This window comes from Chaetomium tenue, assembly GCF_020726465.1.
Source record: "Chaetomium tenue strain MPI-SDFR-AT-0079 chromosome Unknown F5144scaffold_1, whole genome shotgun sequence".
NCBI lineage: Eukaryota > Fungi > Ascomycota > Sordariomycetes > Sordariales > Chaetomiaceae > Chaetomium > Chaetomium tenue.
The window spans coordinates 1,307,867-1,335,853 of record NW_027117329.1 but is presented as its reverse complement, the minus strand read 5'-3'; the positions used below and the strand labels follow the sequence as shown (position 1 = coordinate 1,335,853).

At 54.2% G+C, this 27,987-nt stretch overlaps 11 protein-coding genes across 11 annotated transcripts; 5 read left to right on the top strand and 6 right to left on the bottom strand.

The window, feature by feature from the left end:
• Window positions 1–527: 527 nt before the first annotated feature.
• On the bottom strand, window positions 528–3,851 carry F5144DRAFT_479232 (uncharacterized protein; the record flags this gene model as incomplete). Its single annotated transcript, XM_066785147.1, has 4 exons — window positions 528–1,394; window positions 1,483–2,481; window positions 2,562–3,158; window positions 3,228–3,851. 4 exons carry the CDS (start codon window positions 3,849–3,851, stop codon window positions 528–530), a joined length of 3,087 nt encoding a protein of 1,028 aa, XP_066647970.1.
• Window positions 3,852–5,542: 1,691 nt separating this feature from the next.
• F5144DRAFT_501017 (amino acid transporter) lies at window positions 5,543–8,811 on the top strand. Its single transcript, XM_066786386.1, has 15 exons — window positions 5,543–5,899; window positions 5,979–6,006; window positions 6,072–6,088; window positions 6,159–6,172; window positions 6,232–6,312; window positions 6,389–6,515; window positions 6,613–6,790; window positions 6,860–6,925; window positions 7,004–7,031; window positions 7,089–7,130; window positions 7,183–7,291; window positions 7,360–7,861; window positions 7,921–8,009; window positions 8,071–8,281; window positions 8,356–8,811. The coding sequence occupies exons 1-15, from the start codon at window positions 5,748–5,750 to the stop codon at window positions 8,566–8,568; spliced, it is 1,857 nt and encodes a 618-aa protein (XP_066647969.1). The 5' UTR covers window positions 5,543–5,747; the 3' UTR covers window positions 8,569–8,811.
• A 363-nt stretch (window positions 8,812–9,174) lies between these two features.
• F5144DRAFT_522245 (uncharacterized protein) lies at window positions 9,175–11,418 on the bottom strand. The gene is made up of 4 exons (XM_066786740.1): window positions 10,697–11,418; window positions 10,291–10,635; window positions 9,844–10,236; window positions 9,175–9,779 (listed from the first exon to the last, which is right to left on the bottom strand). The coding sequence occupies exons 1-4, from the start codon at window positions 10,937–10,939 to the stop codon at window positions 9,483–9,485; spliced, it is 1,278 nt and encodes a 425-aa protein (XP_066647968.1). The 5' UTR covers window positions 10,940–11,418; the 3' UTR covers window positions 9,175–9,482.
• Window positions 11,419–11,524: 106 nt separating this feature from the next.
• F5144DRAFT_553742 (uncharacterized protein) lies at window positions 11,525–12,566 on the top strand. The gene is made up of 5 exons (XM_066787819.1): window positions 11,525–11,836; window positions 11,898–12,030; window positions 12,098–12,176; window positions 12,238–12,279; window positions 12,335–12,566. The coding sequence occupies exons 1-5, from the start codon at window positions 11,814–11,816 to the stop codon at window positions 12,355–12,357; spliced, it is 300 nt and encodes a 99-aa protein (XP_066647967.1). The 5' UTR covers window positions 11,525–11,813; the 3' UTR covers window positions 12,358–12,566.
• Window positions 12,567–13,679, bottom strand: F5144DRAFT_501011 (histone H2A). Its single transcript, XM_066786385.1, has 3 exons — window positions 13,265–13,679; window positions 12,863–13,155; window positions 12,567–12,810 (listed from the first exon to the last, which is right to left on the bottom strand). The coding sequence occupies exons 1-3, from the start codon at window positions 13,318–13,320 to the stop codon at window positions 12,755–12,757; spliced, it is 405 nt and encodes a 134-aa protein (XP_066647966.1). The 5' UTR covers window positions 13,321–13,679; the 3' UTR covers window positions 12,567–12,754.
• Window positions 13,680–15,358: 1,679 nt separating this feature from the next.
• Window positions 15,359–16,473, top strand: F5144DRAFT_522238 (histone H2B). Its single transcript, XM_066786739.1, has 3 exons — window positions 15,359–15,709; window positions 15,808–15,879; window positions 15,939–16,473. Exons 1-3 carry the CDS (start codon window positions 15,547–15,549, stop codon window positions 16,115–16,117), a joined length of 414 nt encoding a protein of 137 aa, XP_066647965.1. The 5' UTR covers window positions 15,359–15,546; the 3' UTR covers window positions 16,118–16,473.
• On the bottom strand, window positions 16,474–19,263 carry F5144DRAFT_501004 (uncharacterized protein). The gene is made up of 3 exons (XM_066786384.1): window positions 18,644–19,263; window positions 17,074–18,589; window positions 16,474–17,020 (listed from the first exon to the last, which is right to left on the bottom strand). Exons 1-3 carry the CDS (start codon window positions 18,768–18,770, stop codon window positions 16,546–16,548), a joined length of 2,118 nt encoding a protein of 705 aa, XP_066647964.1. The 5' UTR covers window positions 18,771–19,263; the 3' UTR covers window positions 16,474–16,545.
• A 452-nt stretch (window positions 19,264–19,715) lies between these two features.
• Window positions 19,716–21,238, top strand: F5144DRAFT_588335 (putative cysteine protease ATG4; the record flags this gene model as incomplete). Its single annotated transcript, XM_066789915.1, has 4 exons — window positions 19,716–20,280; window positions 20,337–20,505; window positions 20,570–20,794; window positions 20,851–21,238. 4 exons carry the CDS (start codon window positions 19,716–19,718, stop codon window positions 21,236–21,238), a joined length of 1,347 nt encoding a protein of 448 aa, XP_066647963.1.
• A 330-nt stretch (window positions 21,239–21,568) lies between these two features.
• Window positions 21,569–23,286, bottom strand: F5144DRAFT_479870 (uncharacterized protein; the record flags this gene model as incomplete). Its single annotated transcript, XM_066785196.1, has 2 exons — window positions 21,569–23,087; window positions 23,177–23,286. The coding sequence occupies 2 exons, from the start codon at window positions 23,284–23,286 to the stop codon at window positions 21,569–21,571; spliced, it is 1,629 nt and encodes a 542-aa protein (XP_066647962.1).
• Window positions 23,287–23,897: 611 nt separating this feature from the next.
• F5144DRAFT_14701 (SPX domain-containing protein) lies at window positions 23,898–25,621 on the top strand. Its single transcript, XM_066782438.1, has 4 exons — window positions 23,898–24,888; window positions 24,945–25,106; window positions 25,208–25,345; window positions 25,399–25,621. Exons 1-4 carry the CDS (start codon window positions 24,063–24,065, stop codon window positions 25,551–25,553), a joined length of 1,281 nt encoding a protein of 426 aa, XP_066647961.1. The 5' UTR covers window positions 23,898–24,062; the 3' UTR covers window positions 25,554–25,621.
• A 67-nt stretch (window positions 25,622–25,688) lies between these two features.
• F5144DRAFT_542821 (pyridoxal phosphate-dependent transferase) lies at window positions 25,689–27,661 on the bottom strand (the record flags this gene model as incomplete). The annotated part of the gene is made up of 3 exons (XM_066787206.1): window positions 25,689–27,369; window positions 27,431–27,543; window positions 27,614–27,661. 3 exons carry the CDS (start codon window positions 27,659–27,661, stop codon window positions 25,689–25,691), a joined length of 1,842 nt encoding a protein of 613 aa, XP_066647960.1.
• Window positions 27,662–27,987: the final 326 nt, after the last annotated feature.

Sequence of the window (27,987 nt, the reverse complement as noted above, 5' to 3'; positions counted from 1 at the left end):
TCCCGTCCGGATTTGAATGAGCAGTGAGCTTTTCGCCTTGCTGAGACCGTCATGCCTCCTTAGGGTTTCGTTCCGGAATAGCGTCTCCCGCTGTTTAATATATATATAGTTTATTATATATAATATACCCTAATTCCCCTTTACTCTCTTAAATAATAGCTATCTCTAGATTTCTATAAATGGAATTATAGCCCTATTAAATACACTCATTATTATCAATTATCCATCACTCTTATCATTATCATACCACTAGTATAAAACCATATAGCGTTCTTCTAATACATCTATTCGTCTTCCACGGTGCTCTCATTATCATCTCTTTTTGGTGCCTATCCTCATGTCTCTGCAGATCTTCTCGAACTCTTATCCCCATTACTTGGGACTGCTAATGCCCTCTCATTCGCTGCCAGTTCAATCGGCAACCTTTGGTATTCGGTGTGCTCCCTGGTATTCACGAAAATGGGAGCTGTCTCGTAAACTAGCCCTGGAGGATCTACTACCCCAAACAGGTTCTTCAGGATGGGTCGTCAGCAACTTGGAGTATGTACATGGACAACAAAGCTAGGTGATGTATAACGTACCCTGGACACTGCAGGTATCTTCCTTATCCATCCGATAGCCCTAGAGGAGTCTGCCCATGCAAGCACGATGTGTTCTTCCTCCGAGAGACTCATAAATGACATGGCGAACGAGTCAGACTTGGTAGTTAGCTCCCTAGAGGATGCGATACGGCGGACGTCCATTGGGTTGGAGTTGAGGTTAGAAACCTGGAACACGTGGCCCTTGTCGTTGACCATGACCAGCTCCTTACCCGATGGTGAGAAAGCAGCGCACTGCACCCGGTTTCCGAGCTTGCTGTGCCGGCCAGAAATATCCGTTCGAATTTCGCTTCTATATCCATCTTGGGGCTGGATCAACACAGGGGTGCCAGACTGAGTCCAGGTGGTGATGCAGACCAGGTTCTCCTCGCCGTCGAGCCCGGGTCGAAATGATGCTGAGGACACGCCGTTGTCTTCTGACTCGTGAAGTGGGACTGAGTATCGGCACGCGGTGAGCTCCTGGAAGGCGTGGAACGGAAAACGCCATGAGTACGTCTGTATTAAGCCGGTCTTGGGGTTTCGGGTGCTTGCGAGGAGTACCAAGCCGTCATTGGAAAACGCCAGGGTGTCCACGGAGGGACAACTGCGGCAATCCTGATGGAGGGGGGTGTGCAATCGGTCTTCCCGGGGCTGATCGACGTTCCTTGCGTTAAAGAAGCGAACGGTCGCGTTTTCAAATCCAACTACCACATAATTTTCTTGCCTATCAATCGCAATGCTCTTGCACCAAAGAGACGATGGTATTCGGTACTCGACTGCAGGCTCTGTAGGCTGGGCTAGGCTCACGATCCGCAGCTACAGGGTGCATGTTAGTCCACCACACAAAGAGCAAGAAACTGGCGGCGGGAAAGGACGAGGAAGAATATAGGTATAAATACCGTACCGTGAGCCTCTGGTCCCTGGTACCAATGATGTAAGCCAGACGCATCCTTGCTACAGCTGCGAGGATGCAAGTGCTTTCCGGCAAGATCGCCCGCACCATGGTCGGTGGTGACGTGCCGACATCCCACACGTGTATTAGGAGCTGCGTCCAAAATAAAGCAAGTGCCGAGCTGTGGGAAAGATGAACATTGATGTTTTTCGAGTGCTTCCCTCTGATATGACCCTTCTGTGTGCTAAGCAAACCGGAGAGGGAGATCTCTTCTAGCTTCTGGGCCTCTAAAGCCGTCGACGAGAGCGAACTAGAGTCTCCAGAGGTCCCCACCGGGGGGGCTTTCTTTGACCCGGTGAATTTTAACTTCCACCTGGACTTTCCCTTCTCAACCGACGTGACCAAGGGAACTGTCCGAGGGGTGGTAATCGAAGGGGCTTCGTCTGCCCCCACCTGCCTGCGAAGGGCCGGTGAATCTCGAGAGAAGGGCGGTGGGTCCGTCAAGAAACTGGCATCCAAATGCGCGAAAGTATGGTTCGTCTCTTCAAAATCCTTTTTGCTTTGGTTCCCTGATACGTCGGGGCGCGATGGTTCACTCCGAAGATGCCTAGGCGGCTGGTAGGTAATCGAGGACTCGGGAGACATGGGGCCTGGGTAGCCGAGGCTGCCTGGATCACCTACGATCAGACTCGGTGGTCCAGGTTCTACAGGACGGGGCGGGGCAGGTAGCTCAAGCTGGCGCGGCCTGTTGGCTGAGTCGTTTGTCATGTTGCTGCCATAACCGGGAGTGTATAGGCCACTTATTTCCAGTTGCTTTGGAGGCCCTAGCTGAAACTGCGTTGGCAAGTGCCGTTCCACGTTGATGGTGTCGGCATCCGGGCGAAGGGATTCTACTAATTCCCAGGTTTGCCGCACCGCCGGCACCTCGCGGGCGAGCGTGGTGATCTCTCCACAGGTTACGCATCTTGTTTTTGAGGGAAGACAAATCTCAGCCGCGTTCACGGGGTCCGACTAGAAAAAGAAAGTAAATGGGTACGTCAGCAACAAACGCGCATGTAGTAATAGTGTAAAGGGCATGAAAAAAAGCATACCGGGAGTTGAATGCCCAGGAATTTAAGTTGGGACGCCCCTGTAAGATGGCACCCAGGACAGTTCACGACGTAAAGCCCAGGCCGTGTGGGAGCGAATGAGCCGCCGGGGTCGTCTTGTAGCAGAATGTTTCTGACGATCTGTGAGACATTATGCACCATTTCCCTGTCACTGACGCGATGGATTATCTGGCGTTCCTTAAGCTTCGTGCCCAGGCTGTCCAAGGCGTCCAATTCGCACTCATCTACGCGAGGCCCAGAAACTTCGCGACGGGAAAGGTCGAGGGTGTCGGGGAGAACGATACGGAAGGAGGTGCTGAACTCTGCGACCATGTCCACCCTGGATAAGTGAGGGGGTGTGCGCAAGTTGTCGAGGGCGGTCAAAATCGCGTTCCGGGACCTGGCAGACGACGCCTGTAAGCGCACATCCCGCGTTTCTCCATTTGCCGCATATTGAATCGACGCAGCGATCACGAACTGCGACACGTCACGCAGGGCCAGAAATTGGGACAGCCAGTTTCCAAACCCATTCGCGGGCGCCAGCTCGGAGACTGAAGCGGGTTGTAAACAGGGCGGGAGGGGATACTGGGCAGATGTTAGCTCAACGTCATCATCAACCAGCCAAAGGTGGGAAATGGTGCGGGATATGAGGATGAGGTTGATCCGTACCAGTTCCGATGTCAAGGTGGGAAGTTCCGACCGAAACCTCGGCGGCAGAGCGAGGGCGTCGGGGTCGATGTGAAGCTGGTTAGTCACCTCTTTGCACACCTCAAGCAGGAATGACTTGGGGCCCGGGTAGCTGTCAAAAACCTGCTCCAAGGTTCCGTGGATACGCGCGAAACGTTCACGTCGATCCCTTGTGCGCTTGTTCGCAGGGGCTTTTGGGTGAAGGGCTAGGACGCGGAGGGCGGAGAGAAGAAACTCGGCCAGGTGCCTGTCGCGGAGTTGCCGATGTTCCCAGAGACACTCGCGACCCTCGGCTACAATCTGGAGAACGAGCTCGACGGACCGTAGCGCGATCTCCCAACTAACGAGAAAGCCGAGGTACCATCCAATATGGGTGGTGTCTGGGGGGATAGTTAAGCGCTGGAGGTCGAAGATGGCCTTGAGCTGGGCGAGCAGGCCGATAACCAGGTGCTGGTAGGCGTCCCGGTCGCCGGAACCTGCGTATATCTTCTCGAGCGAGAAACGGCCGAGCAGTTCCAGTACAATATCATCAACATCGCTCCGGAGGGCAAGAAGTCGCCAGGTGTTGACTAGGCGCAAGAATAACGAGGATGGTGTCGCGGCCATGATGTGCGACATCATTCAGGGCGGCGCCCCCGCGATCTTGCCGTCCAGTAGTAAGAGATACCTGTTGACAGTGCCGCCTCGCTGGTGGTGCGGGGGTGCGGGGCGCCGCCAGTGAGAAGCTCACGGGCTCGGCGTCCGCCAGCCTCTCGCCTCCCGTTCTTATTTCTTTTTGGGGGATATCTGGCTCTCTCCGTATAGTCGGGATTCCATACGGCGGCGCGGGTGCCGATTCTTGGTGGGGCGACAAGGTTAATCGAGCTATCAGGGAACAATAACGGTAGAACGATATAGGCACGATGACAAAGGGGCGTCCAGTGAGCAGGGACCTGAACTGCCGGAATGTGTTGTGTTGTGGGAATGTGGTCGTGTGCGTGCCTGGGGGCGGCCAATCTAGGCTACCGGGTCGTGCAGCTTGCACCCTCGGAACTCCCACCTCTCCATCCCTCTCAGCTACCCCTTTCGCTTGACCATCGGGAGTGATATTAGAGCCAGTGACATGACCTAACCCATCGTTTGGGAAAATTGCTCCGCCGTCTCTCAGCCGCTCCGGTTTAGTTAGTCATTGGCCGTGGCTGAATTGCTGCTGCCTTGGTTCGCGGTGTGCGACAAGACACCATGCGCGACGACGCCGCCGCTTCGAGACCCAGGTACTTCTTCGTCCACATTGGCTCTTGGTGTTCGATCAGTGGCTAAGCCCTGCGGGTCCTAGCAGGCCAATGCCTCCCAGTGCCGCGTGGTTGCGTGCAGGTGCGGTAGCATTATGGGCTGCAGATGGCTGGCGCCAATGGTCGACAGACGCAGTCGGGTATCTCGAAGCCTTGGGCCAAGCTTTTGCTCATAATCATGTTGCACCAAGTGGTGGGGTTGGGCAACGAGCCCGAGCTTGCAAGGAACATTTATCGAACAGGAAAGACCGTGGGGTGACATTTTGTGTGGGACGGCCTTCCAACAACCAATAATTATGTTGCTCCACTTTGCGCAGCTTTCCCGTTTTCTTGGTGTTGGACAAGCGAGGAGCATCTTGGCTATTTTACGCAATATCTCGAGATGAAGCGGACGGACATGCGCATCGGTTACCACACATGGCCGGCCTTGTCTCCTCCAACTTAACTGCGTACTACCTCGGGCTTAGGTGAGAAAGGTCGGCTTAACCCTCTGCTGCGCCAGTGTGTTGATATCTGGGTCGGCGGCAACTAAGTGTACATGTACTTACAAGTTACATGCCTAATGTGGTGGATTGGTAGGTACCTCTAAGCTATAGACCCATTTCTAAGGAGGGTACATACTGTATCCAAGCAGTAGAACAAGCGGCTGCCTTGCTTGCACCCCCTTGTCGCAGACTATTAGCACTCACCCCATCTAGCCACACACTGCCAGCGTTTCGTCTACCAGGAAAGCCAACTTTGGCTGCTCTTCACCTGAGAGAAGTACGAGTGCGGTAAGAATGGGCCATCGTTCATCCGACCCATCCTTCCGCTAGTAGCACACAAGCACAGGTCGACACATTGGCAACCCGCCGAGGAGGGTGGCAGTGGCTGCGGGCATGATACCAAGGGCGGGGAACCGAGCTGAATACGGCAATCAACCACGTCCCGTGTGGCTGGCAGACTGTGCAGGGGGACCTCGGCGTCTGATTAGCTATTATTTTTATTTGTGCACGATCATGACGCACCGCAGCTAGATTGAGGGTGAGACAGTCCTGCAGGCTAGCCCAGATACAGTGCTAGGACAATTTATCTGCTCCGATATACATAATCTCTGCCCTGACGGTCGCCGCTCAACCCGGCTTGCCCACCGCTGGAGGACCAACTCTGACCGCGTTCAAGACGGGTGTCCTTTCCGGCACTGGGATTCTGCCTACGATACTGCCAATAGTACCCAAACTCCGTCGTCGACATGGACTATGAAAAACCAGAGGCCATAACCCCACAAGTATATCACCATGTAGGCCATCAAAGCCCACAGCCCGACGGCGAGGCCACGCTCCACGGCTTTGACGAGCCTATGGTCCCCGAGGATAAGCGCGAGTTCCGTAGCGACAGTCTTTGGTATGGTCCTCACATGAAATGGGCTACTACATCTCGACAACAAGTGTTTACTGACTTGTGCATGATCGCACGCCGATAGGCGGGTACTTCATGAGCGGCATATCAACGTAAGGGCAACAGTCATCCCCCAGCATTAAGGCGAGTCCACTGACGCGGTGTCCGCTTATCCTAGATGATCGCCTTCTCAGGGCAAGTCCTCCCCGACCTAAATACACAGTTGGCGTTGATCGATGATTATCAGCTAACACTCTGTTGTTAGAACAATCGGAAACGGTACAATCACAAATTCTGGGCCAAAAGTACCGAAACTTTCTAACGTATGACCCATTTAGGTCTATTTCTTGGGAGCGGCCGCTCGCTGGCCAGTGCCGGACCTGGGGGTGCCGTCCTGGCCTACATTCTCATGGGAACGGGTGCGTAGCCCATCGTCTGGTTCAACTGGTGGGCCCGGGGGGATAATATTGCTGACCTTCCCGGCCAACTGACTAGTTATTTCGTCGGTAATCAGTTGCCTGGGCGAGATGACTGCGCTGATGCCTGTTAACGCCCCGGTCATGGAATTTCCTCGTCGCTTCGTCAGTCGCGGCATCGGTTTTGCCGTTGGTTGGATCTACTGGTTGGACCCCCCACCCCTGCCTACATCGTCGATCCAAACACACTGGATCTCGATTTTGTTTATATCATGAAGCTTGCTAACTGGCCCTGATCGGAAGGTTCGCATATGCGGTCCTTGCGGGCCAACAGTTAGTTGCTCTCTCGAACGCTATCAAGTTCCGCTACGACGACGGGAAAACATTCCTGAACTGGGAGACCGGCGAGCGGGTGGACAACGCTGTCTGGATCTCAGTATTTCTGGTTCTCGTTGTTATATTCAATATGTTTCCGGTCCGAGTATGTATCCCATCCCCGGTGCTATGTCCGACGCCGCCACGTCAAGTGCTAACCAGTGGCTGCTTGGAGGTATTCGGAGAGCTCGAGTATATTTTCGGATGCTTCAAGCTGATGTTTATCACCATGCTCATTGTTGTATGTGATTGCCCATCACAGGCACTGCCAGCCGTTGAAACCATTACGATCATATTCTAACATAGCTGGGGACATCAGTTGATGTTCTTCTTGTCGATTGTCCAACGTCAGTACCACTGTTTCCTGTGCATAGGGGCGGTGCGCTAATGGAACTCCTGAGCAGCCCGGGCAGATGCGTATTACACCGAGCCACCGGGCACACGTTGTATGTGACCGCCGGCGTCGATATGTGCTTGCGATCACTAATTGCTGCTAAGATTGGAACGACCCATATTCATTCTTCAATCCGGCCTATGCCGCCAAAGACGGAGACTTGAAGACCACCCATATTATCACGGGCTCCCTTGGGACCCTTCTTGGTGTTTGGTGAGTCGGGTCGCGTGTCTCTGTTCATCCGTGTCTCTGCTTACCGGCGTCCCCTTGTTGATTTACAGGACGACATTCACGAGCGTTTTATTTTCCTACATTGGAATGGACATTGTTGCCGCCACCGCCGCAGAAAGCCGGGCTCTAGCTGACGTGGAAAGTATGAAAATGGCGGCTCGAAAGGTTAACCTGCGCGTCATAACGCTCTACTCCCTTGCGATGCTGACAGCTTCATTTGTTGTACCGATGGACCATCCGTTTATTAACGGCGAAGCATCATCTGTGAGCGCCCGCTCCGTTTTTATTATTGCAGTCGTTGAGGCGGGTATGCCAAAAGCTGCTCACTTTTTCAACGCTGTCTTTTGTTTCTCGGCCTTTACCTGCGCCATCAACTCAATGTACATCGCCACCAGGGTTTTGCACACGCTCGCGCTACGCGGTCAAACCGGACCGGAATTTATCACAAGGCGTCTGCGAGCATGTAGGTCTGGGGTACCTGTCAGGGCCGTCCTGGTCACTGGCGCCTTGATGATGGTAGCTTACATGGGACGTTCCGGCGCCCTTGGCGCAGTAAGTAATGTTGTTTATTGCATTCTACGGGGTAAACCATGGCTAAATCGTGGGAACAGAGGCTTGATGAGCTGGCGAATAACTCCACGGTGTCATGCCTCGTTGTTTATGCCACCATATGCGCGACCTACCTGTACTTCTTCCGGACGTAAGCTCCTCCTCCCATGACGCCCACAACACAGCGGGATATCTGATCAATCGTTTAAAAGACTCGAGGACGCCAAGCTGTACGGAAACACGTCTGAGTCGCAAGCCGCCAGTTATGACCGCGACCACCCTCTTTATCCATATAAGTCCCATGGGCAGTGGCTGAAAGGCTGCTATGGCATGGTGGCCTGCATCATCCTCATCTTATTCAATGGCGTAAGCGCCTTCCTCGATCCGTTCAACGTCCGCAAATTTGTGTCGGCATACATCAGTGTAAGTTCCAGGCCTCACCCACCCTTATGTTCTCATCATACCCCACCCAGGCTAAACACGCATCACCTCTGTAGTTACCGACATTCCTAGTTCTAATTCTGGGATATAATCTCCGGAAACACGGCCTGAGGTTATCAGACTGGTGGACTGACAAGTCTGGAGACCTAAGTAACACTGTGCAGGCAGGCAGTCCGAAGCGCAAGGGCAGGCTCGAATTCCCAGATGCTGGCTTTACACGAGAGAACGTGTATATTTTCTTGGGGTGGATCTGGGTATGGATGAAATAAGCTGCTTGGTGTTGCCACGCTTCTATTTATACATTGGGTTATTATCGGAGTTGACCATATGGATGACGGATACAATTTGATTGAGATATACCGTGTTTGTTTCTATTCTGATTAGATTGTGTTCATGTTTTCATAATCCTCACCGCTATACCTTTGAAGCTTAGAGCCAACAAACAGACTAGAACCGGCGTTGTAGCGTTGTGTCCTTCTGTTTGATATTGAATTTATCCGAGTTGTGTCAGGACCCGGATGCCTCTAGGCCAGAGCGATGTCTCATTAGATGATGGCCTGGGGACGACGACGGCACCTGTGACCCATCCCATGTACCTCGGCGGACTGATGCCCACCGCCGGGTTTCATAACCCGCAAATGGTTGCAAATGGTAATTTCGAAGTCTACAAACTTCCGTGAATAGGCAAATTTTGACTCCTGCGTTCGTTTATAACCGTGCTACACGTGTGCCTACCATTTGGCAATGCTTTATGTCATACGACAACCACATAGGCGTAGAGGTAGGTTTGGGACTAGACTCGACAAACCCGATAGCGACAAGACAAAATAGCATGGGCCCTATCTTCCGGTCCTGGTGAAGCCGTTGGCGGCAAGTGAGGACAAAATGTATGCTTAAATTTGATCTAGGCTATGGTAATAAATGGATTCGCACTACTCCAAGCCTCCAACAGGCGGAGAAAGGCGAGGCTTGCAGTAGCACATGTACCGCGCACATCACCAATGCGTGCCACGAAGTACAAACAAACATGCTCATCTCTAAACGGAAAACGCCCCCCCAAAAGATGCAGTGTACCAGGGCAGGGGCCCTCAGTAATTTTGTATTATACAGTGTCACCACTCTTCTCCGCCATGGCGGCCAATCTTCCTACCCCTGAATATGCCGTCTCGACCTTTGCCGATGCTTAAAGAAGCATCTTGCGGGGGTCTTCAATGTACTCCTTGATTTTGACCAGGAACTGGGTGGCCTCTCTGCCATCTAGCAGGCGATGGTCATACGTGAGTGCAATGTACATCATGGGCCGCACTTCCGCCTTGCCGTTGACAGCGACAGCGCGGTCTTTGATGGCGTGAAGGCCGAGGACGGCGCTCTGGGGAAGGTTAATGATGGGGGTTCCCAGCAGAGAGCCGAATACACCCCCGTTGCTGATGGTGAAAGTGCCGCCAGCCATGTCCTCAATCGTGAGCTTGCCATCACGAGCCTATTGCCCCATGATTAGAGGGGGTATCGCACCAGGGGGGGGGGGGGGGGATGTGGTGACATACCTTTTTGCCCATGTCGGCGATGGACTTCTCGATGTCAATCAGGTCTAGAGACTCGACATTACGCACAACTGGCGTGACAAGACCCTTCTCGGTTGCGACGGCAACGCTGATATCAACGTAGTCCCTGTAGACAATGGTGTCGCCACCGTTGGGGCCCTCAATCGACGCGTTGACGACCGGGATATCGCGCATAGCGAGCACGCAAGCGCGGGAGAAAGCACTCATGAAACCCAGCTTCACGCCCGTCTTCTTCAGGACTTCATCCTTGTACTTGCTGCGGAACTCCATTAGCGCCGACATGTCGACTTCGTTGAAGGTAGTCAGCGACGCCGCAGTGTTCTGGGACTGCTTGAGGCGCTCCGCGATGCGGAGGCGCATCCGGTTCATCTTGACCTACAAAGCCTGTCAGCTCGCTGCGTACGACGTGCGAACGCGTTTGCAACCTACCCTCCTTTCATCCCGGCTGCCCAGCGTGGCGGGACCCTCGATGGCTGCCTTTGCGGGTTTGCTCGGCTGTTTCGTCGTGGTAGATTCTTCCTTCGGGGGAACGGGTGGCGTAGTTGGCTTCGTCTCCTGCGGTTTGGATTCCGGGGCCTTATCTTGTTCCGGCTGGGTCTCGGGTGTGGCCTCCTTGGGTGACTCCTTTGACTCCGTCGCGGTTGGTTTATCACCTGACGGCGCCCCGCCGAGCTCGATGCGTGCCAAATCCTGGCCGACGGTGACGGTATCCTCCTCATTTGCAAAGTACTCCTTGATGACACCAGCTTCTGGGGCGTTCACAGCAACATCGATCTAGCATAACACGGAATGTGAGTCTTAGGATACCTGCAGGAGCGAACACAACCGTACATACCTTGTCGGTCTCGATTGTCGCAATCTCCTCATCTTGCTCGACGAAGTCGCCAATAGATTTGTTCCACTGTTTTAGAGTGCCTTCGCTGATCGACTCGGCCATTGTCGGCACCTTGACGATCTTGTCGGCATAGGTCCGCACATGTTGGAACTGCAGGGGTAGTTGGCGTAGTGCTGAGTTCGTGTTGGAGAGCGTGAGTCTGGGGGCGGTACGGGCCGCAAGCCGGAGTCCTCGGTACAGCATGATGGCGGTGTTTGAATAGGTAGCTAAGGTACAATGTTGTGCGCAGTGGTTGCGGGAATTCGAGGTTGCGGCGGAACGGGTCGGCTTCGGCTCAGGATCTGCAGTAGCGTCGATAGCTTGTGTCCGGTAAAGCGCCCAAAAAACACGATAGGGCGATTAGAAGCAGGAACAGGCAAAGCACAATTGATCTCGTCAATACAAAAGGGAAACGGAGGAACAAGAGGTAATAATGTGTTTTAATGCGCCGTTTACAGAACCAAGGGGATAAAAAATAGCTTGTTGGTGGAAATAGAATCCCAGCCTCAAATCGTGTCAGGGTTACAAGGAGCTGGGAGCGGCGCTGCCGGCGCCATCGCAGCAGTGGTCTGGTGACCTCAGCCTGCAGCCGCTTGGACACAGGGATCCAGGCACCTTGCCGGGCCTGCCAAGGCAAGGAAGGGCATCTGGCTCGGCAGTCTGAAACGGAACGCCGGTGCGGGAACGCACTCGGCCCAGCGCGACCTCACTGCTGCCTCAGGCTTTATGGCCGGAGCTGGCTATGGAAAATGCTTGATCCGCTCCGGCTCCCCCATTTGCAGGCAGATCCGGGCAAGCAGATGGCTTGGCGTGTACTGAATCCTCAGGCAGCAAGTGCTTTGGGAGCTCCTTCAATCCACTTCGCCAATTAAGCTCAACGCCGACCAAGCAAGGGCTTGAAAAGTCGCGACACGAGCCCAGGTAGCTATCGCCGGCATTGCCCCCGCACTTTGGCCAGGAACGGCACGGATTGGTATTTGGAAGTGGAAATTGATACCCGACACGGCTATTGAAGGGCCTTGGTTCGTTGCAAGAGGGCCGGTTGCGAGAGAACACAGCAGAAAACACGCCGCCCACCATGTCATCAAGGCAGGCTGCATTGTGAGCGACATACCCTTGGAGAAGGAACTCGAGCGCTGAACACTGCTGACTCCTGACTTAGGTCGCTCTACCGCCGCTCTTTGAAGCTCGCCCTCGACTGGTCGGTACAACGCCATCTCTGGCGTGGCCAGGCGCTCTACATCCGCTCGCTGTTCGAGAAGAACCGAGACGTTAGCGATCCGAGATTGCAACGGGTACGCAACTGATTTCACCGAGAAGAAAAACACCAAGTCAGAGGAGGCTGACGTGGACAACGCGCAGGTACTACTAAAGGAGACGGAGAAGCTGCTGGAGAAGTGGAAACATCCGGACCCCTACGTGCATCCGACTGCTCCCGGAGGTGCGCATTTCTATGACTGTGTTTTGGGCCAACGTTATTCAGAGCTAATAAAAACGCGTAGGATCCAAGTACGAAAGGAACCTTCCGGCGCCTCACATCGATCGTGAGTTATACCCCATTCCAATCATCTGCGTTACTGTCTGACATGCTTCCCAAAGCCCCGCCGCCGCTCAACTTTTAGCGAGACCCTTTCAAGACGGAGATGGCCTTTATATAGGATTTCCAACACATTAGGCGCATTGAAGCATTTCCTGGTCAACGAGTGCTTGGACGAGGATTTCGACGACCCTATGCGTGCTTTCCTACCCTGCTTGTGTCGAATGGAATCATAGAATTGCTCCGATGCCTACAACTCAGAACGTCGACGTGGCCTCAGAATAGCAGCGAAAAGCTATTGGATTGGAACAAGCATTGGATGTTCAGAGGATATTCTCATTCATAACCATGACCATGCCCATCATGGATTAATGTACAGCCCAAACACGCGAAAAAGCAACCGATGACCCGAGACCGTGACCCCAATATCATGAACCCAGCGTGCCGACCAGAAAGAAAAAAGCAAACACCGCCACAAAAATTTAAAGCTCCTGAGACAAAGTCTTGCCAGTCTTGCCAGTCTTCTTGGGCAGAAGGTCTGAAATACAGCGTTAGAAACGAGTCGACCGAGGTTGGAGGGAGCAACATACTCTGGTGAATGTTGGGCAGGACACCACCTTGGGCGATGGTGACGTGTCCGAGAAGCTTGTTCAACTCTTCATCGTTCCTGATGGCGAGTTGCAAGTGGCGGGGAATGATACGGGTCTTCTTGTTGTCGCGGGCGGCGTTGCCAGCCAGCTCCAGGATTTCGGCAGCCAGGTACTCGAGGACAGCGGCCAGGTAGACGGGGGCACCGGCACCGACACGCTGAGCGTAGTTTCCCTTGCGGAGGAGACGGTGGACACGGCCGACGGGGAACGCGAGACCAGCCTTCGAGGAACGGCTATCAAAATATTAGCACAAACTGTTGGTTTGACGCGCCGAGCCTTCAGGTTTGGATTCCAAAGACCCGAAACCACGACAAGACGCGGGCAGATGCGAAGGGCACTTACGACTGCGCGTTCTTGGAACCGCTCGCCTTGCCACCGGATTTGCCGCCGCCAGTCATGTTGATGGATGTTTTGGGGTGAAAAAAAGTGGAAGTTGGATCTGTTGATAGCGAGAAAAGTCTCGATGCGTGGATGCAGTAATTGATGAGAGGGCTGAAGTTTGTGGATTGGGAGTTGGAAGAAGTTGAGCTGCGGTGGGGGATGTGCGAGTTAAGTAGTTTTCGCGTCAGGGTGCGAGATCACGGATCACTCGCGCCTTTCTCAGGTCGTTGATCGCAGCTGTTGGAGCTAGTCCCAAAATGGCTGGGTGCGTCGGGGTGCGATTACTCGCGGTATGGAAAAGAATTGGAGCAGGTTATGCGGGGCCCACATGATTGGCCGGCTGCGGGCTGCGTCTGGCGTGCTCCATCAGAAACCTTTTTAAAATCAAAGCGTCCTCCTCACCCAACGCGAAAAGAGTGGCTCATGGGCGAGAAATAATCCTGCCAGCCTTCTTTCAAAAAACGGGGTTATTTCCCTCCCTGGTCCCGCGCCTAGGCCATGCACAACACAGAAAGTCCATTAATCATAGTTGATCTGATTCCAACACAACCACAACATCCCTTTCCGCCCATCTCTGGCCAACAATGACCTCGGACCAACGGATTCTGATCGAGTTGCCTCGCTCAGTTTGCCATGCGTGGCCCAATCTAACTTGGCTCCTAGGCACATCACGAAAACCTTTTGCCTGCCAGAAATCTCGTTCATGAACACATCATTGCTCCATGACAGTTGCTAAGACAGCTTCTGGGCTGCCTCCAGTTTACCGCCCCTAGCGCATCTGCTAGGCATATCAGTGTCGAGGGAAGCCTTCCACAGCCTTTCGTTGGGCTGAGTCCTCGTGGCATCTTTTTTGGGGTGTTTCATTAGGATTTGGGGGTTGATTTAAGCAGCCAGGGCCTGCAGTTTTAGCTACAGTAACTTTTCGTGTGGCTTGGAAAGCATGAACCCCTCTAGGTCTTTGGGGTATAGTTTCTGTACTTGTACGTCACCTTGGCGTCTGTACTGGGACCACGGTTTCGATATAACTTCATAGATGGGATGAACCCCATTCTGGAAGGCAGGACTGGGGTCTCCGTCCTCAGGGACGGGTATGAGGCGGGGTGTCAAGCGCATCGGGTACCCTTCCATGCGGCTCTTCCCGATGCCTGTGCTTATTTGCCCGCATCTGTCATGCGTCACCGTGCTTGGTGGCTGTTCCCCAGGTCTTGGGAGCGGATATAGACATGTTTGAGCCCCTGGTGGCCAATCAGGCTGGGAGATTCGCCGTGGGGATCATAAGGCTGATGGTGTTGAGTCCCTTTCGGCGCCGAGTTTGACTGGCGGGAGACACCCCCTGCGGTTCTTCAGAAACCCTTACCCTCCCCTGCCACGATCTTACCAACAGACAGGGAAGGCAAACAGACAGGCAGGAATAACAGAGACATTTAAAGTTTATCCTTATGTATGTATGTACACAGTACAACTTGGCGAGGCTAGAATACGACGAGATTCGACCCCACATTGTGGTGTTGCTAGAGGACAATGATATTGCCAGACCCAATCGAGGTTTGGATGAGATTTCTGGGCCCAAAAGCCAGGGATAGAAAAAACCTGGTCTCAACTCTGTGTTATGGGACGACGGGGCACACCATGGGCCTCGGTTTCATTACAAGCCTCCAACACTAAAGAGATGAATGAACACTATGTCTGGAAGCCTGCCCCCTCTCACGGCTCAATGCGTTTGAGATACGGGAATGGCTGAAGCGTCAGGGTTATCTGCTGTGCATGATGGGAGACGTGGTGAGGCGTTGCGAGGAAGGAATGCGAGGACGCGTTTGAGCATGCTGATTCTCGAAGGGTAGCCGCCATTTTGAGGAAGTTGAGCGGGCATTTTCGAAAACAATTACCAAGGTGCCGACTTAGTTACGAGACAAGCGCAGCCAAATTGGGACGTGTTGTGGCGCTTGGGCCATCGCGTCATCTCATTCTTTGTGCCGTCCCTGGCCTGGGAGTGTATTTTTCGCCAAATCACGTCGCCGGCAAGAAGGTCCCCACTTCTCGCGCGGTCACCCCCAAATCAGCAGAGCCACTCCTGCCAGGCGCGTCCAGCTACAAAAAGCCCACTCCCCCTCGCCAACTGCAATTCTTCCTGCATCCACCAACTTTCTTTCGCAACATCCACGCCAGCACGATCGTCAGATTCATCAAAGACTTCTAGTCGCATCGCATACTTTTCATCGTCATTCAATTCCCAGACATTCAAAATGGCACCCAAGGCTGCTGACAAGAAGCCCGCCTCCAAGGCCCCGGCTACCGCTTCTAAGGCCCCCGAGAAGAAGGATGCCGGCAAGAAGACCGCGCCTTCGGGCGACAAGAAGAAGCGGACCAAGGCCCGCAAGGAGACTTACTCTTCTTACATCTACAAGGGTGAGTTTTCCAGCGCTGACGCGACTGTCTGGGCGGAAGCAATCCCGAAATCCAGACGCGCTCCACTCAATCGCGACCGGTCACTGACAGTCTCGCAGTCCTGAAGCAGGTCCACCCCGACACTGGTATCTCCAACCGTGCGATGTCGATCCTGAACTCTTTCGTCAATGGTCAGTACCTGTCTATTTGGCCACATGCGCGAGCTGTTTTCTGATGGGTTTATTATTAGACATTTTCGAGCGTGTTGCCACTGAGGCTTCCAAGCTCGCTGCCTACAACAAGAAGTCCACCATCTCCTCGCGCGAGATCCAGACATCCGTCCGCCTCATCCTCCCTGGCGAACTGGCCAAGCACGCCGTGTCGGAAGGCACCAAGGCCGTCACCAAGTACTCGTCCAGCACGAAATAAGCGGCGGCGCCGGGTTTTGTTTTCTCGTTTTTCTCTTAGGGCACAGGGATTGCTTGGCATTTGGGAGTCATGACGAGGCTGGCCAAGGCACACACGCCCCTTGGAGTCTCTTAATGCAATGCGTTACGGATGGTCTGCTTTTTGGGGGCAATGTTTTCATGGTTATGGGGTTTGCGGTTGTACAATACATGCCTTGATATCAGGGTTTCAGGCGAAATGAACTCGTGCATATGACCAAACCACCCAGTTCCCCACCAGCTACGGGCGATCACGGTCTTCGGAGCCCGAGTCACGTTGCCCTAGCCATGTGGATCTTGTTGAATTGACCGGCCCGGATCAGATAGATTTACAGCATCGTCTCGCGGGAAAACATGTCGGATTCTCAGTGAGCTACAACTGTCTACAGTAATGTTGGGTTTGGGACCATGTTATCCGAGGCCCGCCTTGGAACGCTTCATGACTTGTGCCACAGGTTCAAGTATGCCCTGGTTGTCCAGCGCACCCAGCGACATACCCTTGCTCCAGCCCATCTTTTCTAACATGTTGCGGCCCTTGTTCTCCTGGCCAAGCTCTGGGACTGAGCCCCCAACAATTTCTCCCTCCCGGAGTGCGAGTGCCTTGTGTCCGGACCGGTCTCCACCCGTGTTCCTAGGGAATTCGGTCCTGGGACCCTTGAGATCGACACGGTGGAAGTATTTACGATGAATGTGCGATGCCGCTTGGTTAACATGACTAGTCGCATCTTCAGCTCGAGTCGAAGTGTACCGGACGGTTCGGTTCGTCCGGTAAAGTACAGGACGGCGTTGGTCGCCTTTGCCAATGGACTGTGACTTGACCTTGAACTTATTTGCGAGCTCGTGGAGAATCTTCCGAGCATGCTTGTCAAGGGGGGGGAAGTCGAGACTAATATGTGTTTAGTTTCATGCAGAGACAGTTATAACCCAGGAAGTACTCACCGCTCAGCGGAGCCGAGAAGGAAGGAAGTCAGCTCAAGTTTCATATCGTCCAGCTTCATGCCTGACATATACTTGACGCGCAGGTCATCGGGGTCGACATTTTTGCCTAACAGGCCCTTGGCGCGGAGCGCCTCGCGTTCCAACTTGCGGCTCTTCTTTCGCTCCCGGTCTCGCAACCAGGCAGTATTCAAAGTTGCCTCAATCTCCGAGTCAGACACTGCAAAGTTAGGGGGTTGCTTGCTCCGCCGTTTGCGCGTCTGCCCTGTGAGCTGGCCCCAGTCGGCAAGATCCAAATTGTCGAGCGCATCCGCAACCTGGGTAGCGCTGGCAGGTTCACGTACGCCACGGCTCGTGCCTGATTTGACGGGGCGCTTTCTCGGTGCCGTTTTATTATTGATATTGGCAAACGAGCTTGTGTAAAGCAAGAGGTCGTCGCCTCCCAGCCCAAGCTCTTCCTGTTTGGCGAGAAGTCGGGCAAGTGTCTCATCGTCCATATCTGCCTCCGAGTCTTTCTGACCGTCATCCCAGTTCACAAGGTCGTCAACATCGGCATCGCTTAAGTCGGAGCATCGGGACTCTTCCCCCTCCTCGTTCAGCGCATCGTCGTCCATTGGCGATTTGTCGTTGCTAAAACCGAAATTGACTGCATCATCGTCGCCACCGAGGTCTCGACGGCCAGCGGCAAACTGGAATTGACTTTCGATGTAGTCATTGTCCGAGTCTGCCGCCATATTGGCAATGTAATCGGCCAATATTGCGTCCTCGTCCTCGTCCTCGTCCTCGTTGTCCAAGGCCTTTGGAATCCGCGAGCGCTTCTTCTGAGGCCGTGATCGCCCACGGGAAGAGCGGGGTGGATGCGCAACAGCTCCAGGAATTTGACTTCTTGCACCCACAATTGTCTCGGATTTGTGCTGCGTCAACTCCACGGAGAGCGCAGTCACAGAGTCGGGACTGATGGCTTTGTGTTTCTGAGTAGTTTTATGGCCGTTCGCAGTCCGACCCTTAAAGAGAATAACCTCTTCGCTCGAATCAGATCCAGAGAATGAGGATCTCGGACTTGGGATTTTCGGAGGCGGAACGGTGTGGTCCATCATGGGTTCGTCCTCTGCGAGATCAAAGAAAAACAAACCCGCAGTTTCGTTTACTTGTGTCTTTAACTGTTTGCCTAGATCATCATCAATTGACTGTTTTTGAGTAAGCAGCTCGGCTATCGAGGTTTCTTGTCTCATGGCTTCGAGGGTGCTTTCGGTCGAGGTTTCAACATGGGTGGCCCTTGTCTGAGTGTCTGCATTTTCCACCTCGACGGCGGCGCCGGTTACCTCCGTGGGATCCCGAAAAGAACCCTCGGGTGTGAGGGCTGGCGCATCGTCGGATGGCCGTGCCTCCTTGAGAGGTTCTACGACCCCGGCGCTCACGAACGTGACGGGTTTCTGCCGAAGCTGAGCATCCCCCGAGCCCCAAAATGATGAAGATTGATGGGATGCCGTATGCTTAGCCTCATCTTTCATAGAGAATCCTATTTGAAGTTAGTAATCGGAGGTTGATTCACAGTGAGGGGATCTTAACCTACCGTTTGACTGAAAGCCTGTGTTGGCAGTTGCTGGCAAGAAGTCTCGCAGTTTGCCTCGGTGTGCTGCAGGCCGACCACGTGAAGACCTGGGTCCTGGGGAAGGCCATTTGCCCCTTCTGGGCGGCATGGCTGCGATGGCTTGCAAACAAAACAGAGAGAGACGTGGATTCAAAATCGTTGACCGAAATATAGTCGAGTTGTGAAGACCGATGTTTTCTTGCCTTGGCAAAAAGAAGGACTAGGCTGCTACCATAGATCTGCAGGGAGAAGGACTGCAGTCGCGAATATGTGTGTGTTCTTGGTTTTCGCGAGACGGATGCAGCAAGGCAGTGGTCGGTGGTGGCCAAAACTCGCAAGTTTGACCAGCGACATTGGCCGAAGGAGTCACAAACTAGGGTTAGGGTTACAAACTCCACAGCTGACACAGGATTGACCCTCAGGGGAGACTGGAACTGATGTCCCGATGGGACGGGAGTATAGAAGCAATATTTCTTTGAGGAGAAAACAACGACGTTTGTTTCCTGCAACAATATATCGGTTTCGCAAGGCTACGGATATCGTGCTGGGTCTGTTCTTGGGCGAAAACTGCCTAACCAATGTAGGTGCCGGCCGGGTGATCGACGGGGGTGGGGGAGGTAAGCCTTGATCAGTGGAGAGGTGGGGCCGGGAGCAGATGACATGCCCTGCCGCGCAGGACATCCCGTCCTGTTTACATCTTCTCAACCTTCCACGCCTTCTCATCAACACACGCTCCATCGATAATTCTTCACATCTGTAATCTTCGCACTCGAATTCCTCCAAATCCGCACACAAAACTCCCACATACACAACCCGAGACTATTTCCATCAACCTCCTTCCCCTGTTTGTTGACTGAGGGGACCGCTCCGCTGTTCCAACAGCCGCATGACACAACAGCTTGGGATATTCTCATCCTCTACCGCCCTTTGTTTCACCTTACTACTACCGCTTTACTGAAATTGGAAAACGCTGTCTTTGATGACTTCGCAACGGCAAGGAAACAACCGCTGGCAGACCATCGCCGCGGGCACGTCTCCAAAGCTAGTGAATGCGATGGAAGTCGCGCTGGCAGTTGGCGCGGAAGCAAGCCGCGTAAGTCGCCGTATACTGCAGAAGATCTGGGACCGGGAACCGATTAACAACCGGGATTCCAACGAACCCGTCTGGTGCCTCGGGCATTCATACAAACTTGTATCTGGAACACCACCCCCAGTTACCACCGGCACGCCACCAGCTGACGGCACCATCGATGCCGCACCAGCTCCGATTGCGACCCCGGGTGCGACTAACGGGAAAACTATCGATACCCCACCAGATTCACTCGCAAGCAGCTTCGATTCCTCGCTTGCGTATGATAATCGGAACCAAGACAGTGGTTGGCCTCCAGCTTTCTTGGACGACTTTGGATCTAGGATATGGATGACTTATCGAACTGGGTTCGAGCCGATTCCGAGGTCCACCGACCCCAAGGCGGCTTCGGCGTTGTCTTTCGCAATGCGCCTCAAGACCTCATTTGGGGACCAGACCGGGTTTTCGTCCGATACAGGTTGGGGATGTATGATTAGGTCGGGCCAGAGCTTGTTGGCCAATGCACTGTTGATTTCACAGTTGGGACGAGGTGAGCTACCACATTCGCATGCGCCGAAGCTCTGTCGCTAATGCGGTGGTTGCTAGATTGGAGGCAAACCACGAACCCCGGTGCCGAGCGCAATATCGTCGCACTGTTCGCTGACGACATTCGCGCGCCGTACTCCTTACAAAACTTCGTAAAACACGGAGCGATTGCGTGTGGGAAACACCCTGGGGAGTGGTTTGGACCGTCGGCGACAGCGCGCTGCATCCGGTAGGTTACACCGTGTCAGGGCGCTGTGGAGCACCGATAGCAAGGACCCGCTAACGACATGTAGGGCTCTCGCAGACCAACACGAAAGCTCATTGCGGATTTACTCTACAGGGGATCTCCCTGATGTCTACGAAGACAGTTTCCTAGCTACTGCTAGGCCTGATGGCGAGACGTTTCATCCAACGTTGATATTGGTATGCACGAGACTGGGGATTGACAAAATCAACCCTGTGTATGAAGAGGCTTTGATTTCTACGTTACAGATGGAACAGTCTATCGGCATTGCAGGGTGAGCAATGCTCCCTGCACTTCTGAAACCATTGTCTGTTTGCTGATTTCTTTTAGGGGACGGCCTTCGTCGTCACATTATTTCGTCGGTGTTCAGCGACAATGGTTATTCTACCTTGACCCGCACCACCCTAGGCCAGCTCTACAATACCGCGAAAACCCTCTTGACTACACGTCAGAGGAGCTGGATTCCTGCCACACGCGGCGGCTACGTTATCTCCACGTCGAGGATATGGATCCCAGTATGCTGATTGGCTTCCTGATTCAGGATGAGGATGACTGGGATATGTGGAAAAGTGCAGTGAAGCACGTACAGGGCAAATCCATCATCAACGTATCACGCCATGACCCGGCGCGGGGTATGGGCGGAGCACGGGCTGGAGCGATTGACGAAGTGGAAACCCTGAGTGATGATGACGACGTGGACACAGTACTTGAACAATAAGGCTGCTGGAATGGGTACGGATGTACCGGTTACCTGGCACGATTCGTTGTTTGGTTAACCGTGCTCGTCGGGGTTAGGTCGTTTGCTGGCCGTCGAAGTTACTCGGGAGCTCCGTCAGTTTCGGCACGGCAACCCGCTCCCTACTTGGTACCGGGGTGTCAGGTAACTTGTGGCGGCTTGTCATGCTTGTGGCGACGCACGTGGTTGTCAACCGTGCCTTCGGTAGCAGGCATTATGCTAGGCGCAACGTTATTGAGCGGTCATCGACTCCGCTTCTTTTTGTCCGCCTTGGGGTTGGAACTCGGAACAGGGGCCGCGTGGTTGAGGTCCTTAATATGGTCGAAGAGCTTGGACCGGGATGTGAAGCTCTCCTTGCATTTGGCGCATTTGTGCTAGTTTTGGCGTCAGGGGCCGGCTTCGTTTGTGTACGCATGGAGGAATGTGGCTGGGACTCACGGAATTGGATGATCCAGAATCGGCGGCCTGCCGAGCAGCCTTCTTTTCCCGTTTCAACTTGGCTTTACCGATTTTCTTGCCCTCCTCCTCTTCATTGTCGACTGTCAAAGAATCCAGTATGTCAGTTGTCAAACCCACCACGTCAAGCGTGCTGTCCCTCGTATCTGCCGCCCTCCCCTCCCCACCGCTCCCATTCAGAATGCGGTCCTCGACGGCTGACCGCGGCGCGTATTCGTCATCCTCTGTGTCTGACCGTGAATTTATGCCTTGGGCTGCTGCCCCTTCGATACCGCCTGGTATTTGGGGGGGGCCCTCATCCCTTTCGACCTGTTCTGCCCGAGGGACCGCACCACCTTCGAGGGCGCCAGCCTCCTCTGCCTCAACCCCTGGGGTGGTCGATGGCGCCGAGGAAATCGGTCCCGATCCCTCTAGATCAAGATTAGCGTTCTCCTTTCTCATTTGCCGCCGTAGATTCTGCACTGCTTTGATGTGCTTTTTGCTCTTCTCGTGCGCTTCGAACTGGTTCTCGCTCTTGAACGTTTTGTTGCATACAACACACTCGATCTCCTCGACTTCTTCCTCCTCCTCTGACATCGAGAATTCGTCCTGGTCTGCACTTTCGTCCCTCGACTGCGCCCAGTCTGGGACAACATATTCAGCGAGCTTCTCCTGGTTCGCCGCCCGTGACCGTGCTGCTTGGGCGGCGGCCGAATTCCGTAGCACTTGTTGCCTTTCGGCCTCAGACTGCGTGTTGGGCACATAGCGGGGATCTCGCTTCTTGACGAACGCGACCAGAGATAGGACGGCATCGTTAAACTCCCGAATGCCCTCGTCCCGGAATTTTTTGTTTTCCTTCTCCATCAACCGGCGGACACGACGGTCGGGGGCCTCTTGAAGTCGATATTTGTCTCTCCAACTGAACGTCTTCTTAGTTGAGAAGCCCGACCACACATTATAAAAACGCCTTGCAACGGTATTGTAGTCATCATTGGTCTTGCCGAACGGCGGATACTCTGTCGAGGCGATGCCCGCCCAGTCGCAGGCGGCGTTTTCCTCCGCAGCTAGCTGGTCGAAGAATTCGTTCAGGATTCCAAAGAAACCCCTCGAGCTGTCGTCCATCGGCACGCTGGAGTTGAATCGGCTCATTAGGGCGAATATGGCATTGGCCGAGGTGTGACCGTTTCCAGGGTCTGTGGGTGCCGTTCCGGTAACATCGTCCTCGCCGCTAAGGATCGCATCTCGATGGGAATCGTACCAGGCACGTTCCTGAGCGTCAGACAATATCTCATACGCGGTTTGTACTTCGGCAAACCGTCTAGTGGCGTTCTCGGTGTCGTTGAAGTTGCGGTCTGGATGTAGTTCAAGGGCTTTCTTCTTGTAAGCTCGGCGGATCCTGCCCACGAACCACAATTAGCAACCAGCTGCCTTTTATATGTGTGACCGGATGCCATAGGAAGCTCCCGGACAAAGTGGGCGACTTACTCTTCATCTGGTGCCTCCCGGCCTACCCCGAGCAGCTCGTAATAGCACGTCTTGCGCTCAACGGCAGCTTGGTTGCCGCCACCCCGCGGGGCTGACTGCTCGGCTCCCATCTCACGGAGCCTTTCGAGCGCCTATCAGCTCGCTGGGGCCTGGGAAAAATATGGTGTTCTATTTTGCCTTTCTGTGGCTAGTCGGCAGGACATGGCCCCTAGCATCTAGTCGGGTAGGACCTCAGGGCGAGCAGTGTGGCCCATTCCGTCCTTATTGTGTGTGGGGTTCATGAAGGAAAATTGTAGTGGGGGCGGGGAAAGTGGGGCTGCAAACATCGTAATTTACCGTATCCTAGAGTTACATGCTTGAATCTTTACACATCCGTCCATGACCTGTCGTGCCTGTGCATACTGTGCCGTCAGGCTTTTTGCCGCCACCCACAAGTGGCAGAATGCCAGGGACACTCGAATAAGGCTGCATGATAACCGACCTCGAGCCGACCCAAGTAATGAGTCACGCGACAGCAGCTGTCAGCAGGGCTGGTTCATGAAGGCAAACCAGTGATTCGATTACGTAACCAAGGGCCTAGACCAGGACAAAGCCATGGGGCGGCGTTCCTGATGCGAAGAAGCCTGGTCGAAGGCACTTACTCCAGTAGGTAACGGTTAGGTACAAAAACGAGATAGTTCCTCACCGGCGTCCCTTCTGAGTTATTTTCTCACCGGTTCACATTCGACCGCCAGACAGTCTGTGTGTGCTTCATCCTCCACTATCCTACCTAGCGGAGCTTTTTTTCCATCCTAAGCTGGTAGTACATGTACTTGCTTCCCGCCATGCACAGGAGTCTTTCCGGGTTTGAACCAGTTTGGTCGTTTGTATTCCCGCTCCTGTTACCATGAAATTTGGCCACGCTTTTCAGGAGGCCCTGGCCGCCGAGAGCTACCCGCAACATTGGGTGGAAAAGGCTATTCCCTACCGCCAACTGAAAAAGCTCCTAGGGAAGGTTCGGGAAGAGCTGGTCAAAAAAGGCTACGGCCCCGATACGCTTCACCAGCTCCTGGCCGACCGTAACGCCGAATACCGACTCGAGACGGATGCTTCTCATTTGCTACGGCCAAAACTTGTTGTGCGCCCCAACCTTTCGTCAAAAAACACCGCGGAAGTCGGATCTTTGAGCGAGATTCACTTGGGGGCCGAGGGTACGGATGCTACTAGCTTACCCCAGCCAGCCCAAGGCCACGAGGCCTATGAAACCGACGAGTGGGTTAAGATCCCTTTGAATTCGGATTCTCGGTTCTTCGGCCTCCTGCAGACCGACGTCACGCAGCTCGACACGCTCCAGGATGAGGAGAGGCAATCGATGAACGACAAGATCAAGATTCTGGGAACCGAGATTGCCGGAGTGGCCAAGCCGCGCAAGGGGGTCCTGAACCTGTCCAAGTCGGATCTTTATCGCTGGCGCGAGATTTTCGAGCTCTATTTGGCTGCGCAGGTATTCTTCTCGACGTATGAAGTCACGGGCGGGTTGCGCAAAAGCGAGAAGGCGCAGAAACAACTTGTTTGGTTCCAGGATGAAGTCAACAAACGGCAGCTGCCGCAAAAGTTCAAGATCGAGTCAAGCGCTACTGCGTATGCCCAATTCCTGGCTTTGAACGCGACTCTGCTGCAAAACCTACAGTTCCAGGAGTTGAACCAGACGGCTGTCACCAAGATCATCAAGAGTGAGCGATCTTTGAGGATACACTCTGGCGCACGACCTTGCTAACCGGCTGCCCAGAATTTGACAAGCGGACATCCCTAGGAGTGAAGCGGACGTTCCCAAAAGTGATGTATTCCGCCAACTTCATATCCGAAACCATTTCCAAGGACATTTGCGCCCAGCTAGCTCGCGAGGTGGTTAATTTAGTTCCACAGATCGTGGACTACTCGTGTACAATCTGTGAGTACCATATTCCCCAAAGGGCACGCCAGATTTTGGGTTACATGGCCACTGGCGCCGTGTGTCGTGACTGGAACCCGGGGCTCACCATCGTTTCCTAGGCTGTTCCCTCTGCTGGTTGCCTATCCGACTCGATTGTAACCATTTGTTCTGTATTCGCTGCATGATCAAGATGCAGAACCAGAACAAACGGTACTGCCCACTCTGCCGGGCCGACGTCGTTCAAAGCGCAAACGAGAGTATGTCTCCTTGCCCCGGACTCCCACTGGCATCTGCTGACCTTCACCGCCAGCCCACATCGATGAGACCCTCGTGCGATATATGGAGCGATGGTTTCCTAAAGAGGCAAAAGAGAAACAGGCATACAACGAGTTTGAGCGGCGCAGGGAGTTGCTAGGAGATATCTACGGGGGCATGGAGCCTCCTGCTGCGTGTACTGTAATGTAATTCTTCTGGCCACGGCGGAGTTGTACCGAGCGTGGCGGTTTTTTCTGCCTTGATTTGAGCACCGATAGACAGGAGCAGGCGAGCATGATACCACAAGCAGCGAATAATTCAATTCTTAGTTTCCGTTAGCTATCCCTATCCCTTGATTGCAGCGGCTTCCCCGGCCGCCGCCAGCGCCGCTCTGAATACATCCACAATTTGTTCGGTTTCCTCCAGGCCGACGCTGATGCGGATTAGGTCGCGTTCCACTCCAAACTCTTCAGCCCAGTCGAGCTCTTGGTAATGTGCGAGCAGCACGTAAGGGGAGGTGAGGGTGAAGTTGGTACCCAGACTTGGACCCTTCGCCGTCTCAACCGCATCGTAAAATGCCACGGCCTGCTCGTGCCGAAGGAAAACGACCGATAACAGGCCGCCATATCCTCCGTTCGGCAATTTGCATGCCTCGTAGTTCGCCTTGGACTTGTTATACTTCGGGTAGAAAGTATGTTTGACTAGCGGGCTATCCTTAAGAACATCGCAGATAGCTTCGGCGTTGGCGTTGATCCGGTCGATGCGGGAGACGAAGTCGCGGCTGTTGCGTTCCATGAACATTACATCCTCGGGCCAATACGTGTCCTCGTAGCCGGTCCGCGCCCACTCTTTCAGCGCTGCGTAGTACCGGCTGTTGGGGTTGAAGATGGCGCTGCCTCCCATGACGTTGCAGTCGCCCGAGAAGATCTTGGTCAGGCTGCTTGCGACGATGTCGGCGAAGGGCAGCACGTTGACGTTGGCAAAAGTGCCGATGGTCTCGTCTACCACGACCGCAAAGTCGTATTTATCGGCAAGCTGCCGGATGCGCACCAAGTTGGGGCATGCCAGCAAGGGGTTGCCGGGAAACTCGCAGAACAGCGCCAGAAACCGCTCGCCGCCCTCTAGGCGCTTTTCGAGATCATCAAGGTCTGATTCAGAGCCATGCCCGTAGAATACGGCCCCGGGCCCGAACTTCTCGAGAATCTTGAACGTATCCACATATGAGAAGCCGAAGTTGATGCTCTTTAGGCTGCCATGAGTGCCAAGTAAAGCGCGGTGTGAGTTGAAGATGGCGCTCATGCCACAGGGAAAGAGGTAGATGTCATCCTCCTTGAGGTTGACGATGCCCCGCGAGTTAGACTCCATCTCGTGCTCAGGGGCAGGCGCAGTGGTGAGCTCGCAGTCACTCCGGAGGGCACCGGCGATCCGCCTCTTGATGGCGGATTTGGCGGGTTGCACGAAGGAGATGTCGAGATTCCGGCCGAAGCGCTCCTCTAGGAATCGCGACGTTTCCTGAATCTCGGGCCCAGCCGCCGAACTGTGGTCTGGGTTGGGCTTCTGCTGCGGCGTTACTTTCGTCGTGTCGACTGACGCCGGTCGCTGGTAACGCCTGGGCCCTCTGCATGGTTTCGGGCTCGTGGAAGCTGGGGTCGTGGCCCCGTCATCTGGATGAAGCAGGCCATCTTTGAAGAGACTGTGGCAAAATTCGGCTCTGCGGCTAGAGACACCGTCGCCCGTGTGTTGCCAGAACTGCTTGAGGATGGGAAAGGCTTCCTGGGAGCACAGAACGGCAGAGATCACCGGAGAGAGCGACTCCAAAGCCTCAGGGATCGACTTTGTCGTATCTAAGACGAGATGGATGGTATCGAGTGAGGAGGCGACGGTAGGGGATGCGTGTTCATTTACGAAGCGTACACAGCGGGCGGCGATTTGCCGTGTCGGAAACAGGAAGGCCCTGGAATCCTTGGTTCCGAATCTTGACGCGATGTCTGCAGCAAAGGCCTGAATGCTCCTGTGGATGAAGAAGCTGGCTAGGCTGTCAGTCGACAGGAAGGGAGGGAAGAGATGAGAGGCACGGGGGGGCATACCGAGGATAGCCGGTTGACATTTTGCCAACAACCCAGTCCTCGCCCTCCTCGTAGCCGATATTGGACTTCCATGTTGGCAGAGAGACGCTCACAGCCTGCGCAGCCACTGTCAGCTACAAATCGGCCATGTGCGTAGTAGCTGGGCCGACCCATTCAAGAGAACGGGGGCTGGGCATGGCTCACATGGGCTGTGTGCGGGGGGATTGACGCCCCGAGATCGAAATCGGGCATTGTCAGAGAAAAGATTTAAGCACGACTTGATACCCAAATTTCCACCTTTCGCCTTCTCTCGCTTTGCGCTCTCGAGAGCTTTGCTGAGCAACACCCCACAGTTGTCAGAAAGAGCGGGCGCTTGATGCTTGGAGTGGGTGGGTAGGTACCTGGTGGTTGTTGACTCACACCACTGCTGCCGACTTGGCCAAGTTCGGGACCTACGGGGATAGTTCTTCGGGTATATTTTACTTGGGGGAGGGGGTTCGGCCTTTGGATGTCACGTTGTCCTGCCACCCACGCTCACGTTCTTCACTAGGTTGTTGCTGTCACATCCGCGGTGTGCG

What these genes read in the sequence shown, in the direction of transcription:
- F5144DRAFT_501017 (XM_066786386.1), top strand. Translation starts at nt 5,748, where the DNA reads ATGGACTATGAAAAACCAGAGGCCATAACCCCACAAGTATATCACCAT. An exon ending in TTATCACCATGCTCATTGTT is followed by an intron (nt 6,926 to 7,003) that starts GTATGTGATTGC and finishes TGGGGACATCAG; the next exon opens with TTGATGTTCTTCTTGTCGAT. An exon ending in CTTCTTGTCGATTGTCCAAC is followed by an intron (nt 7,032 to 7,088) that starts GTCAGTACCACT and finishes ACTCCTGAGCAG; the next exon opens with CCCGGGCAGATGCGTATTAC.
- F5144DRAFT_522245 (XM_066786740.1), bottom strand. Translation starts at nt 10,939, where the DNA reads ATGCTGTACCGAGGACTCCGGCTTGCGGCCCGTACCGCCCCCAGACTC. An exon ending in CGACAATCGAGACCGACAAG is followed by an intron (nt 10,636 to 10,696) that starts GTATGTACGGTT and finishes GTGTTATGCTAG; the next exon opens with ATCGATGTTGCTGTGAACGC. An exon ending in GCAGCCGGGATGAAAGGAGG is followed by an intron (nt 10,237 to 10,290) that starts GTAGGTTGCAAA and finishes CAGGCTTTGTAG; the next exon opens with GTCAAGATGAACCGGATGCG.
- F5144DRAFT_553742 (XM_066787819.1), top strand. Translation starts at nt 11,814, where the DNA reads ATGTCATCAAGGCAGGCTGCATT. An exon ending in GCGATCCGAGATTGCAACGG is followed by an intron (nt 12,031 to 12,097) that starts GTACGCAACTGA and finishes GACAACGCGCAG; the next exon opens with GTACTACTAAAGGAGACGGA. An exon ending in GCATCCGACTGCTCCCGGAG is followed by an intron (nt 12,177 to 12,237) that starts GTGCGCATTTCT and finishes AAAAACGCGTAG; the next exon opens with GATCCAAGTACGAAAGGAAC.
- F5144DRAFT_501011 (XM_066786385.1), bottom strand. Translation starts at nt 13,320, where the DNA reads ATGACTGGCGGCGGCAAATCCGGTGGCAAGGCGAGCGGTTCCAAGAAC. An exon ending in GGTTCCAAGAACGCGCAGTC is followed by an intron (nt 13,156 to 13,264) that starts GTAAGTGCCCTT and finishes ATATTTTGATAG; the next exon opens with CCGTTCCTCGAAGGCTGGTC. An exon ending in CCTGCCCAACATTCACCAGA is followed by an intron (nt 12,811 to 12,862) that starts GTATGTTGCTCC and finishes GCTGTATTTCAG; the next exon opens with ACCTTCTGCCCAAGAAGACT.
- F5144DRAFT_522238 (XM_066786739.1), top strand. Translation starts at nt 15,547, where the DNA reads ATGGCACCCAAGGCTGCTGACAAGAAGCCCGCCTCCAAGGCCCCGGCT. An exon ending in CTCTTCTTACATCTACAAGG is followed by an intron (nt 15,710 to 15,807) that starts GTGAGTTTTCCA and finishes ACAGTCTCGCAG; the next exon opens with TCCTGAAGCAGGTCCACCCC. An exon ending in CCTGAACTCTTTCGTCAATG is followed by an intron (nt 15,880 to 15,938) that starts GTCAGTACCTGT and finishes GTTTATTATTAG; the next exon opens with ACATTTTCGAGCGTGTTGCC.
- F5144DRAFT_501004 (XM_066786384.1), bottom strand. Translation starts at nt 18,770, where the DNA reads ATGCCGCCCAGAAGGGGCAAATGGCCTTCCCCAGGACCCAGGTCTTCA. An exon ending in CACAGGCTTTCAGTCAAACG is followed by an intron (nt 18,590 to 18,643) that starts GTAGGTTAAGAT and finishes AACTTCAAATAG; the next exon opens with GATTCTCTATGAAAGATGAG. An exon ending in CTTCTCGGCTCCGCTGAGCG is followed by an intron (nt 17,021 to 17,073) that starts GTGAGTACTTCC and finishes AACACATATTAG; the next exon opens with TCTCGACTTCCCCCCCCTTG.
- F5144DRAFT_14701 (XM_066782438.1), top strand. Translation starts at nt 24,063, where the DNA reads ATGAAATTTGGCCACGCTTTTCAGGAGGCCCTGGCCGCCGAGAGCTAC. An exon ending in TGTCACCAAGATCATCAAGA is followed by an intron (nt 24,889 to 24,944) that starts GTGAGCGATCTT and finishes CCGGCTGCCCAG; the next exon opens with AATTTGACAAGCGGACATCC. An exon ending in CGTTCAAAGCGCAAACGAGA is followed by an intron (nt 25,346 to 25,398) that starts GTATGTCTCCTT and finishes CTTCACCGCCAG; the next exon opens with CCCACATCGATGAGACCCTC.